Below are 14,504 nucleotides of genomic sequence, written 5' to 3'. Positions count from 1 at the left end.
AACATAAATCGGAAACATTAACCAGAGTAAATAATTGATGACTCTTTCTCCCCCCCCCCCCCCCCCCCCATCTCTCTCTCTCTCTCTCTCTCTCTCTGTCTCTCTGTCTCACTCACACACACACACACACACACACACACACACACACACACACACACACACACACTTATTCACTTAAGGAAAAAGAAGACTGCTCCCACAAATAATGTAACATTTACACATAACAAAATACACACACACAAAACAAATGAAAAATATGAAACCACACATAAAAGACAAAAGATAAACCACATGGTGATAGTTGGCAATACCACATACTGTAAACAAGCACATATTGATCACAAAATGAAAAGTGCAAGTAATGTGTTGTAATAAATGTGGGTGAAAAAACTGCCAGAAATCGGCGAGCTGGAGCATGGGGACCAAACGAACACAGCTACAGGACCACACATATGGACTAACAATACTGAAAATCGGAAGTAACATCAAATGATAATTGAACCTCACAAGATCTGTGTAATAAAAGTTGTTTGTAATCTAAAAAACAAGAGAAAGACATGGCGAAATGTAACATAGTAACGTATTGTAACTATTACATAATACATTTATTTTATGTATAAAAAGAAAAATGTATTACAGGCCACTGAAGATGCTTCATGAATAAAAGAAGTGAAACGTATATGGCATAAACAATCTAACTTTCATTGACTTACAGTTTTGAAACGTACCTCCATGAAATTTGAAGCAACTAAGGAATGACAGAGGAAAAAATGACATTGTTGTTGTTCTGCATTGAACTGGCTGTGGCCCACCACTTAAATCTTACAACCTGCACTAACTAAAGGAGCTAGTGGCAATCTCTTTCATCACTGTGTTATTTCTCATGACTTATGACATTGGTGGTAGTTATTTTCCCTATAAGCAAGTCCTCAGGAACACCCTTGAAAGAGTGGCATATGAAAAGCCCATCAATTGCATAGCCTCAAATGGAGTGTCTCACGTGCCATATACACATGATCTGATCTTGATAAAATATGCTAATATTGCATATCTTTAACATCCTGCTCTCAACTGTTATGCCAATGACCAGTACAAAATTTGATGACTGCCAGTCATGTGGCATGCCGAAGTGTTCACTTTGAAAACAGGACCACTCTCTTTCCTACACAGCAACTATCTCAAATTAATGTACTCATGGCATGACAGGTGCCAAGAGTGCAACTAAGTCATTCAGTGTACTCCGTATTCTGAGATTACAGAAAACTGCTGATCAACTTCAACAGAGGTCACATTTTGATAATTTAGAAGCTAGAAATGATTACTGCAAAAGCAGCATAGGTTATTGGATGTTCATATTCTGATATCACTAATATTTATCAAAAGCAAACTAATTATATTGTAACCTATTAGATATTAGAGTTTGAAATATGAATTTCCTAGTAGCAGAGTGGCAACTCAGATGAAGGTTCGGAAAAGGTGACATGGACCTTGTTGGGACCTGCGGTTGTTATAGAAGGCGTTATGAAAGCTGTGGAATATGCCAGTATTTTTATTAGTCACATATGCTCCTTCATAGTTTATGGTCTCCCTACCAGATGTGGCGTTCCCAGGAAAACACAATCCATACCAACAGGTCAAAATCACGCTACAGTGGTTTGAGGGATATTTGATGTCCTGATTGCACATAATCCCAGTTGAATTGGTCTGGGGTGTCATTAACCATGCATTGGGGACATGGAGACTCCATGTTCTGATAATGTGCAGCTGTCTTGTATGTCAAGATGAGGCAGCTATCTATTAGGTGACTAGGTGTAGTATGAAACTGGATGTTGTGATGCAAGAGTGGTCTCCTAATTATATGCTTCAGTTTCACCAACAAAAGTTGTCTTACATGAAAAGCCATTTGTTATTGCGTGTTTCATAATAATATAATAAAAATAGCTGTTCTCAAGATTTTACACAAATTCCTCACTTTCTCACTTACATATTAAACCATCTTCATTTTCTCCATATAAGTAAAGTTTCATTTTGTACATATTATTTTAAGGTGTACTCCAGAAATGATATCAATACTGAAATGTAATTCCTGTGGAAAAGCTTTGGACATTGCACGCACTGCCCGTGACATGTTGGGTGGGAATGGCATTTCTGATGAATATCATATTATTAGACATGTTCTGAATCTGGAATCAGTCAATACATATGAAGGTAAGGTCATATACTTTTCTGTCTTTTTCCTCTTTGTTTCCTGAATGCAAATAATGGACAACTGCACTTGATCAATCTGTTATAGGTACTCACGATATCCATGCTCTCATTCTTGGGAGAGCTATAACTGGAATACAAGCATTTAGCTAAAAACTGGACTAAATATTGTGTTGCTACTGAATATTTATGCATTGCTGTATTTTCTGAGGTATGTGTGACAATACTTATTCACTGTGATTCTAAAATATGTAAATAATACTGTACATATTTATTTATTTATTGCTGTATTCTGAATGAGAATATCCAGTGTGTTTTACTCAAAGTTTACCTGGAATAGAAAAAGTAAATCAGTCACCAATCCAAAGATTGCACTTTACCACCAAGCCACACTTACCTGCAATATGAAGTGTAAATTTTATGTCAACACTGTAAGTTCTAGTTTTCTGTCCATAAAATTTATTAATAATAACTGACACTGAACTGATGTTTGACTGTGTGTGGAAAATACACTCCTGGAAATGGAAAAAAGAACACATGGACACCGGTGTGTCAGACCCACCATACTTGTTCCGGACACTGCGAGAGGGCTGTACAAGCAATGATCACACGCACGGCACAGCGGACACACCAGGAACCGCGGTGTTGGCCGTCGAATGGCGCTAGCTGCGCAGCATTTGTGCACCGCCGCCGTCAGTGTCAGCCAGTTTGCCGTGGCATACGGAGCTCCATCGCAGTCTTTAACACTGGTAGCATGCCGCGACAGCGTGGACGTGAACCGTATGTGCAGTTGACGGACTTTGAGTGAGGGCGTATAGTGGGCATGCGGGAGGCCGGGTGGACGTACCGCCGAATTGCTCAACACGTGGGGCGTGAGGTCTCCACAGTACATCGATGTTGTCGCCAGTGGTCGGCGGAAGGTGCACGTGCCCGTCGACCTGGGGCCGGACCGCAGCGACGCATGGATGCACGCCAAGACTGTAGGAACCTACGCAGTGCCGTAGGGGACCTCACCGCCACTTCCCAGGAAATTAGGGACACTGTTGCTCCTGGGGTATCGCCGAGGACCATTCGGAACCATCTCCATGAAGCTGGGCTACGGTCCCGCACACCGTTAGGCCGTCTTCCGCTCATGCCCCAACATCGTGCAGCCCGCCTCCAGTGGTGTCGTGACAGGCGTGAATGGAGGGACGAATGGAGACGTGTCGTCTTCAGCGATGAGAGTCGCTTCTGCCTTGGTGCCAATGATGGTCGTATGCGTGTCTGGCGCCGTGCAGGTGAGCGCCACAATCAGGACTGCATACGACCGAGGCACACAGGGCCAACACCCGGCATCATGGTGTGGGGAGCGATCTCCTACACTGGCCGTACACCACTGGTGATCGTCGAGGGGACACTGAATAGTGCACGGTACACCCAAACCGTCAACGAACCCATCGTTCTACCATCCCTAGACCGGCAAGGGAACTTGCTGTTCCAACAGGACAATGCACGTCCGCATATATCCTGTGCCACCCAACGTGCTCTAGAAGGTGTAAGTCAACTACCCTGGCCAGCAAGATCTCCGGATCTGTCCCCCATTGAGCATGTTTGGGACTGGATGAAGCGTCGTCTCACGCGGTCTGCACGTCCAGCACGAACGCTGGTCCAACTGAGGCGCCAGGTGGAAATGGCATGGCAAGCCGTTCCACAGGACTACATCCAGCATCTCTATGATCGTCTCCATGGGAGAATAGCAGCCTGCATTGCTGCGAAAGGTGGATATACACTGTACTAGTGCCGACATTGTGCATGCTCTGTTGCCTGTGTCTATGTGCCTGTGGTTCTGTCAGTGTGATCATGTGATGTATCTGACCCCAGGAATGTGTCAATAAAGTTTCCCCTTCCTGGGACAATGAATTCACGGTGTTCTTATTTCAATTTCCAGGAGTGTATAATGAGGAAAACAGGACATACAATTTCCTAACTCTGGCTATGATTCCTATACAATGAATAATGTTTGTAGAAGTATGAAGCCACAATTATTTAGTTTATTGTTTATCCATAGATAAATCATATGTCTAACATCAGTTTGATACAAAGAGAAAACACAAGTAAAAGTTTACTGACAAGAATTAGGAAATAGATCTGCTGTTCACTTGCCCCATGGGTGATGCATCTGTTCATTTAAAAGATTATAAGATCACACTAACTTTTATTACTGACTTTCAAGTACTACGTAAGAACATGTTATTTCTCATAAATACTGAACATTTACTGGAAACACTGACTTCTGTTTCTGAAATGTTCAATATACTGTCTTCTTTCATAAACAGCACTGCACCCTGCTGCTGATTTTTATAGACTTACTAGCTGACAAACCCAGCATTGCGTGGATATTAATTTTGCCAATTTTCTATTAGAAATGAAACCTTGTATGTATTTGAGCAGTATACTTGGTGTGAGATGTGCAGTTTTGTGAACATCACTATGGCAATGCCTCTCCATATCTCTGTAGGCAGCTATAGTTTTCGTCTAATGCCGTTTGTGCTTCACAGTTCAAACATGCCAAAAGCACAAGCAGGTGTAAGGGATTACCTTAAGTTGACTTGACTAGGAGTGTTTTAGTACTTAAGAACAAGTTTATTTAAATGTCATGCATGATGCAAAAGTTTCTCCTGATCTGTACATCATACAATGATATAATTTTATAGTTACATTCAGCAGCTTTTGTGGATAGTGTCTGCAAAATGTGTTGTGAATAGAGTTAGTAGCAAAGGAGTAAAAAATGTAAATGTCATGCACAATGTAGCAGTTTTTCATGCATCTCAGTGTTAATGAAGTCATATGTCCTGAACTGTGGTGGGTAGGTGGTTCTTACCCCTCAGCAATTGTTGCTTGACAGTAATGGATATGTATATCATGTTTGGTTGAAATTGGTCCACTGGTTTAGGAGAAGATGTGGAACATACAAAACACACACACACACCAGCAGCAGTAGCAGCAGATAGTTTTGAAAGCTAGAGTATTTTTGTATAATTTTATATGTTTTGCCGTACTAACAGTCTTGCCCCCAGAAAATAGGCACTGGGAAGAAATTCTGTCTCATAATTTATTGTTTTATCAGGTGAAGTTTTCTTTTGATGCAACAACAACTTTCTCTGACAAAACTACTGCTAGATGCATGTAAACTAACCTGCTTGTAAAGGTGTGTTTACATCTGTGTAACTTTATGTGTGCACGATAGTTCAATTCTTTTATCTTGGCGGCTCGCGCATGCCCGCCCAGATGCGGGAGATTGCTGCATTGCCAGTTGCACACGATGCACGCACCAAGAGAAGCAGTGCCATAGGATAGAATAGTTCCTAAGCTTACATTTAGGGGGGAGCGCGCAGTTCATGAAGTAAAGCTACCACGGCCGCATTAACCCTTTCGCTGATACAAAGACGTGCTCCCTGCATTCCGCGCTGTGCGCGTTTGTCACTGCACTGCTCGCCTGTGCAGACACATGGTGTTCTGACTGCTTTGACACACTTATCATTCGATTTCACAAAAACTATTTGGCCCAAAAATTAGATTTTTACACATCTTCTTGACTGATACCTTCCCCCCATAAATGAATTAATTTTGTTTTGATGTTCAACGCAGTTATTATGCAGCATTAAATATAGTAAACCATTGCACGAAATTTTTGAAGAGTTTGCAGAGGTAAAAGTCCATAGAGTATACTTTCCGTATGGTTGATTTTAGTTGCCACAACGTTGAGAATGAAATGTGGACAAGATACCTAAATTTCATGTAAAATTTACTGTATAACAATATCTCATTTAATTTAAGTACCACATAGGTGTCGTATGTAATAATGAGAAATATTCCATCTTTCGTGACTAACAAAAGTTTTATTTACACTGGGCATGTTTGGCTTTATTTAAAAGTACTTCAAGCGATCAAAAGGAAGTAGACAAAATACATTATACAAAACTGTGGACTTACAAAAACATTAGGACTCCATCTATCAGTGAAGTGTTCTGAGCTATGTCAAATATAATTTTTGTGTGTGGCACACACAAACAGCATTTATTTGCTAAAACACTGATCAGCCGACACAAACATTGAATATTGTGTTACCGCAGCACAAAACTATGAAAGGTGACTTGGCAATGGAGGAGACAAAATACTGTCCTCTGAAAATGCTTCAAAAGAGAGAAATGCATCTGGTCTAAATAAGTCGCTTATTACAGTTGCAGAAGAGGAATATATTTCAGTACCATTGGTAAAACTGCAACTGTGGAACAAAAACAAGAAAGAGAACATGAGTACCATTGTGTATGTGTCATACCTTTTGTTGATTGAAGTGCTTTAAAATAAAGCCAAACTTGCCCAGTGTAAATAAAACTTTTGTTACAGTCGCGAAAGATGGAATATTTCTCAATATTACATATGACACCTATGTGGTACTTAAATTAAATGAGATATTGTTATACAGTAAATTTTATATGAAATTTAGGTATCTTGTCCACATTTCAATCTCAACATTGTGGCAACTAAAATCGACCATACAGAAAGTACACTCTATGGACTTTTACCTCTGCAAACTCTTCAAAATTTCGTGCAATGGTTTACTACATTTTGCTGCACAATAACTGTGTTGAACATCGAAACAAAATTAAGTCATTTATGAGGGGAAGATATCAGTCAAGAAGATGTGTAAAAATCTAATTTTTGGGCCAAATACTTTTTGTGAAATCGAATGATAAGTGTGTCAAAGCAGTGGGAACACCATGTGTCTACACAGGCTAGCAGTCCAGTGATGACAAAATCATGCACAGCATGGAATTCGAGGAGCACATGTCTGCAGCAGCGAAAGGGTTAATGAAGAGACAAAGCACTAGAAATTTCAAAAAATTGCATTCAAACGAATAAAATTCGTGAAGTAAGACACTGCGATATTGTTTTTAAATAAAGAAAATATTAAGCACCGCACAAGGTTTGAACTCATAACCTTTTGCTTAGTAGCCCAACACCTTAACCGTTACAACCTTTTGCTTAGTAGCCCAACACCTTAACCGTTACAACCTTCTGCTTAGTAGCCCAACACCTTAACCATTACGCTAACGCAGCTCATCTTACAATGTAACTACATGAGGAGTCTAACACGTCATGCAAAATACTGACAAACACTGTTGGTATGACTATGAATTACTGACGCTTCGTCGAAGTAAAATAGGAAATAAACACTTACCGCCGTTCTTTATTGCGAAAAAGCGGTTAGTGAGATTGATACAAACACCTTTCCTTGCTATCGCCTGAATTAGGAGTCTTATTACTTGTTAGGTTTAATTAATTAATAGAATATGAAGCAATTGGTATAAAGAATGTTTTTCCCAAACTTTCTATAAATGAAAGTCTGCTATCAAGACATTGATTTTGTTCTTTTACTTTATTTATGACTGAACGTTTCTAAAACTGAAACCACTCATCCATGCTCTGCACTGCAGTCGAGATCTGGCAACGTCGTTCTCTGTTCATTGGCTGATTGTGTTTTGTGATGTCAGATGCGCAGAACGAACCTAAACATGGCCGCCAACATAAATGACGCGCACTATAGGTGCATGTAGCCATTGAACGGAGAGGTGAGGGGGTGAATGCAACTTCGCAGAGTCACACGGGCTTCTGATTTGTGCACACAGGCTGCCCCATGTAGGCACAGGAATCTCCGCACTCCAGACAGGGAGACAAATGCAGCAGTCGTGTACGTCTATGTAATTTGAAGAATATTATCATGCATTTCTTGTTTGTGGCTGGTATATTCTGCAGATTATAAAGTCAGTGTGAAATGAAATGATTGTCTACAGTTTTTCACAACAAAAACAATCTAGAAACAATAAAGACACACCTGAACACAATAAAGCCATTGTTTGTACTTCTGACAAGTACGTATTGATGAGGAGTGATTCTGGGACTCTTGATGTGTCAGCATTGACCCGTTTCCTTTACATGTCACTTCAGTTCATTGATAGTTTGCGTATAAAAATAGTAGTAGTAGTAGTAGTAGTAGTAGTAGTAGTAATAGTAATAATAATAATAATAATAATAATAATAATAATAATAATAATAAAGTCCACCTTACTAAGGTACCAATCTGGCAGTGTCGCTGCAAGTCCTCAGTGGTGCATGAATAATTTAGTCTCAGATCCTGAAATTGTATTAGTTGGTGTTCTCACAGTTCAGGGACGAATGTAACACCATTGATTTAATTTTGATACTCTTCCTTATTTATTCAGATTAAGTTGCACGCAACTGATGACCAGTTCTCACACTTTTTCGTAGTATCAGCAGTTTATAAAAATAATTTCATTAGTAATACTCATCTAATCAGTCCACTTTCTCTCCAGATAATAACACTAGTTGGCCAAGTTAGTTAGCGAATATAATGGACTTTTAACAGTGGCAGGATAACTCATCGATAGCGCTCTAACAGGTTCAACAATCATGTCTCACTTATCGATATTTACACCTATCACTGACTGACTACACAAGGAAGTTCATACACGTTTATTTTCACAGCTGAGCACAGATCTTTTCACTGATGTGTTGACAAAATAATTGCTGATTGTGGGACTGATTAAGGTACAGTGCTCGTGGTGCAGGGTGCGGTGACTAGAAGCCAGGATGCTGCAAATGGGTGGTGGAGCTGAGGTCGAGCCCAGATGGCAGAGGACGGCAGCTGCAAATGTAACAAGTTCTTTTATTGACACATCTGAACTGCTTGATGCATAGGGTCAGTGTCCAGCTGGCTGCCGAATTCTGCTTGGCTGTCTGCCCGCACAACCCTTGTTGCCGGTGCGGCACTACATCGTGCCAGTGACCTTGTTACATAAGCTGGTTGCATGGACCCTGCACCATCATTGTGCAAATTTTATGCTGCTATGGCTTCTGTGGCCCCAAGTACCATCTGCTGACATCACAGCAGGGGTGCCCACCACACTAGACCCCCCGTCTGGCAGTGGCTGGTGTGCATGGGAAGAAACCTCCTGCCCCCTGGGCAGGAGTTGGCTGTGCTGCCGGGGATGTACATGAGTGGCCAGTGGTGTCATGCCTCCATAAGTCTGTGGAGAGATGTAGTGTGCAAAACTGCTGTCCTGCAGTGGCCTCGACTAATAACCTCTGTTGACAAGGCCATGTGGTGTCCTCATTTGGCACAGCTGCATCATCTCGGTTGGGCTGCGAGACTAAGAATTATTCTATTAAAAAAATGACTAGTGCTTGTGGCTGGCAGCAAGATGTGTATGCACCACTACCAGTAACAGATGGCATCTATATTCAAGTGTGTGCCAGTTTAAGGTTTTCAGCATTCCTGTGAGTCAAACAAACCTGTGACCATTCATACTACTTTTACTTGTTTACATTCAATATACATGTCAGTACTAATTCTTATGGGCCCCATACACTTGAAATGGAATGTGGAAGTGTTTTTAAGCAGTTTCCTGTGTAGATTGACTGCATTATCCTACTATGCTACCAATGAACAATGAACAATGTTTTTTTTTTAGTCCTACTGCCCCAACAGTTATCATTCCAGTGGGAGACAGCACCTTAAACCTGTTGGTAAAAGTGATAAGTGTAGAACTTTGAAGTTCTTCCCAGTCCTAGCCTTCCTCTGGACCAACCATTGACTCACCACTCAAAGTCTAGTTGTCGACATCTTGTATTTCCTGGAGAAGGAACAGTACCCGTGGGAGAGGATAGTAGTTCACGCTCCTTTGACAGAAGTCTACCCAACCATCCATTCACACCGGCTTTCAAATGCTTGATAGCAGTCTGGACAATTTCCAATTACTTGCAAACACCAAGTAGTCCACCCAGTGCCTGAGAGCAGCATTCACAGTGGGGCTGCATGTGGGTGGTGCGATGTTTATCTGAACAACAAACAGTAATTTAATTGGCTAGATAAAACATCTACTCACCAAGCAGTGGCAGAACACACACATAAAAGAATGTTGTAATTAGGCAAGCTTTCAGAGTCAGTGGCTCCTTCTTCAGGCAGAAGGGTTGAAGGGGAAGGAAGAGGGGTGAGTGAAAAGGACTGGAGAGGTCTAGGAAAAGGGGTAGACTTTGGGAAAGTCACCCAGAACCGCAGGTTGGGGGAGACTCACCACACGGGACGAGAAGGATAGACTGATTATTGAGGACTGCATTGGATGAGATTTGAAAACCAGAGAGCACACAGAGCGTAGTTACTGTGAAGAGATGCTGAGGTGGAAGAAGTTAACATAAATTAAGGCCAGGTGGGTGGTGAGAACCAAGGACATGTTGTAGTGCTAGTTCCCACCTGCGGAGTTCTGAGAAATTAGTGTCTGAGGAAGAATCCAGATGGCATGTTTGGTGAAACAGACACCGAGATCGCGATAGTCACGTTGTAGAGCCTGCATGTTTCATGTATACACCCTCTGCCTTTGTCCATTCATCCTAATTGATAATTTGGTGGTCGTCAAGCTGATGTAAAAGGTCGAACAGTGTTTACATGACAGCTGGTACATGACGTGTTGTTTCACAGGTGGCTCTCCCTTTGATAGTATATGTTTGCCAGTTACAAGGCTGCTATAGTTGGTGGTAGGAGGGTGCATAGGGCAAGTCTTGCAGCAGGGATGGTCACAGGGGTAAGAGCCATTGGGTAGGGAGATGGGTGCAGAAGGAGCATAGTGTCTGACAAGAATATTGTGGCGATTGGGGGGGGGGAGGGAGGGTAGGGGAGGGGAGGGGAGGGGAGGGGGGGAGGGGAGGGGGGGTGACGAAAAGCTGTTCTAGATGTGGTGGGAAAAATTTCAGACAGAATGCATCTCATTTCAGGGCATGATTTTAGGAAGTCATTGACCTGTCGAAGTAACTGATTTATGCATTCCAGTCCAGGACAAAACTGAGTCACCAGTGTTGTGTTCTGAAGCTGTTTTTTTGGAGGGATCAGCAGTACCAGGATTGGATTTGATGGCCCGGGAAATCTGCTTTTGAACTAGGCTGGTGAAGTAATTACGTGCAGTGAAGGCTGAGGTGAGACTGGTGGTGTATTGCTGTAAAGAGTCTACATCTGAACAAATACGTTTGCCTTGACATGTCAAATGTTCCCTCCCATACAGCTTTGACATTTGAGACAAATGTATTTGTTCAGATGCAAACTCTTTAGAGCAATACACCAAGAATTTCACCTCAGCCTTCACTGCACTTAATTACCCCACCAGCCAAGTTCAAAAGCATATTTCCTGGGCCATCCCATCCAATCCTGGTATTGCTGATCACTGTAAAAACAGCTTTGAAGCACACCACTGGTGACTCAGTATTATCCTGGTCTTTAATGTGTAATCAGCTACTTCAACAGGGCCATGACTTCCTAAAAACATACCATGAAATTAGATTCATTCTGTCTGAAATTGTACCCATCACATCTAGAACAGCTTTTTGTTGCCCTCCCAATCTCTGCAATATTCTTGTCGGGTCCTGTGCTCCGTCTGCACCCATCTCCCTACCCTATGGCTCCTAGCCCAGTGACCGTCCTCACTGCAAGACTTGCCATATGCACCCTCCTACCACCACCTATAGCAGCCCTGTAACTGGCAAAAGATATACTATCAAAGGGAGAGCCACCTGTGAAATGACATGTCTTGTACCAGCTGGTATGTAAACACCGTTTGGCCTTTTATATCTGCATGACAACCACCAGATTATCAATTAGGATGAATGGGCATAGGCAGAGGGTGTATATTGGGAGCATGCAATATCCTGTTGCAGAGCATGCTCTACAACATGATAACCATGACCTCGGAGTCTGTTTCACCACACATGCCATCTGTACTCTTTCCCCAGACACCAGTTTCTCAGAACTCTGCAAGTGGGAACTAGCACTACAACATGTCCTTGGTTCTCGCGAACCATCTGGCCTTAATATATGTTAACTTCTTCCATCCCAGCATTTCTTCACAGTAACTACTCTTCTCTTCACTCCACTTTAGTTTTCTACATCTTTCATTGTCTTACCTATCTATTTTTCACCACCCCCTCCCACATCTGTTACATACAATGTACTTATCTTTTTGCTCTTATTAACTCATGCATGATGTGTAAGCAGTAATCTCTGTCTTGCATATTACCCTGTGTTCCACCTTTAAGGTCTCAGGTTTTCAAATATCATCTGATGCAGTCCCCAACAATCAGTCTTTCCTTCTCATCTTGTGCGGTAAGTCTCCCCTGATCTGCGGTTCTGGGTGACTTTCCCAAAATCTACCCCTTTTCCTAGACCTCTCCAGTCCTTTTCCTTCACCCCTCTTTCTTCCCCTTCAATCCTTCTGCTCGAAGAAGGAGCCACTGGTTCTAAAAGCTTGCTTAATTACAATTTTCTTTTATGTGTGTGTTCTGCCACCTCTTGGTGAGTAGATTTTTTTTATTTATCCAATTAAATTTAAATTATTTTTTCAAAAACTGATTGTTTTTGTTGAACAATAAACAAGTAACTTTAAACTAATCTTGGATTTTTTAGTTTCGTGATTTATTACCCTACAAGGCCTCCAAGTTCCTTTTTAAGATATGAAGTTTCAACACCCAAGAAAGTGGCTTTTGTTAAATATCAGTGAATTGTTGAAGATTACTTTGTCTCAAACTTCTGTTGAAATCATCTTCATTAACAGATTCATGTGGGGAAATGATTTTCCAAAAATATATTGCTGCTAAAGTTTGCAGAGTACACAACTATAACTCAAAACCATTGATTTATTGTCAAATATGTTACACACAGTACTCAGAGCTTCCAAAAATTCTGAAAAATGTATCATTTATCACACGTGTACCAACTGAAATCAGGAGGCAGTGGTTGTCTAAATGATGGGTTCTGCTGCCAGAATGTAGTTTGCAATTGACATTGTAGTACAGATCTTTTGCAGCACTCACAGATGTTTGAAGATACACAATATATTATGATACACACAAGCCTTAATACAAACAATAAAATATTTCTAGAATTCTGCATCAGTTTTACCTGACACATGACGTGGTCTCACACCATGGAAAAACTGAAAGTTAGTTTACATATTTAAATTAACATGTGCAATGTTTGGGTCTTTTTACTTAGCTGAATTTGTCACATATTCTACACTAGCATGCCACAGATGAATACTGTAACATCAATTTATGTCGTTTATAAGAGTGAAAATTGTGGAATACCAACCATTTAGGGCAGCTAACAGCAGAATGATTAATGTTTCATGTTGTCTGCTCAGATAATCTGAAATCTGTTTCTTGTCACATTTATTAATGAGAAATATCTATCTGCCTTTCTTAACCTATCTAATAACACTCATGGTGGTGATGCTATAACTGCTATATCAGCTTTGATTCTCTGCTTTATGTTAACTAAATTAAAATGTTATGACCAATTTGTAACTAGATTTAAGACATTTCCCCTTATAAGTCACTTCCCTTACTAATTGTTCAAGGTAAATTTTCGATAAGGATTCATAACAATATCACACAAATCCCTGTTGTTATTGCTTGCCATAATCATTATAGAGTTTTCCAGCCTATAGTTAGTAAGTTGAAATCTTCCCATACCATAACGTAATAAGGTAACTCACAGTTTATGAATTTCCATTATTGTTCATACTGTTTTTGAACAGTAGCTGAGAGGGTGTGGTGCCATGTTTCTCAGTGATAACGATGATGAAAAACTTTGACAATACATACTGTTTAGAGTGACCTGCAATAAACTTAGCTGCATCAGGCCAACACACAACAAATGGAAAATAATATGGATGGACATAAATGTCATGCATGGGACTGATGACGTCGCTGTTTGTTCCCTCCCCCAAATCAATCAACCAATCAAACAAATGTCATGCAGGCAGATGAGATACACTTTTCAAGTAATTGAAATGTGTATACATATAGCTTGATTAATTGTGGAAATACCTTTGTATTAGCAGTGAAAAGGTGTGGTGCACATTCAGAGAACGTTTCATTATTGGTTCCTTTTCCTTTGAAGATATATGCAGTGGTAAATTTTAAACAGTTGTTTTTTCTGCAAGTGAGTATTTACTGTGGTTTGTAGAAACACCATTATTTTCTGTGCACAAGAGAGGTAAGTATTCATAGAATAACAGTCACCTAGAGTGCAGCACATTCAGTGACTGCAGCTCCCGCCCCAGCAATTGCTAAAATAAAAGTTTCATTGAGTAACATTGTGGATATGCTACAACCCTGTCTCACTCCTTTCTCAATGTCTCACTCCTTTCTCAACCACTGCTTCCCTTTCATGCCCTTGGTCTATTATAACTGAG

The 14,504-nt window shown here is 40.9% G+C and overlaps 1 protein-coding gene across 1 annotated transcript in view; it reads left to right on the top strand.

Moving 5' to 3' along the window:
- Positions 1-2,430, top strand: part of LOC124722276 (glutaryl-CoA dehydrogenase, mitochondrial-like) — a 28,753-nt gene extending 26,323 nt beyond the window's left edge. The window contains exons 4-5 of the mRNA XM_047247462.1: positions 2,048-2,208; positions 2,294-2,430. Coding sequence (XP_047103418.1) covers positions 2,048-2,208; positions 2,294-2,358 — 226 coding nt within the window. The 3' untranslated portion in view covers positions 2,359-2,430. The remainder of the gene's footprint in view (positions 1-2,047; positions 2,209-2,293) is intronic.
- Positions 2,431-14,504: the final 12,074 nt, after the last annotated feature.

The sequence above is a fragment of the Schistocerca piceifrons genome, chromosome X, assembly GCF_021461385.2.
Source record: "Schistocerca piceifrons isolate TAMUIC-IGC-003096 chromosome X, iqSchPice1.1, whole genome shotgun sequence".
NCBI lineage: Eukaryota > Metazoa > Arthropoda > Insecta > Orthoptera > Acrididae > Schistocerca > Schistocerca piceifrons.
This window is presented reverse-complemented; position numbering and strand designations above follow the sequence as displayed.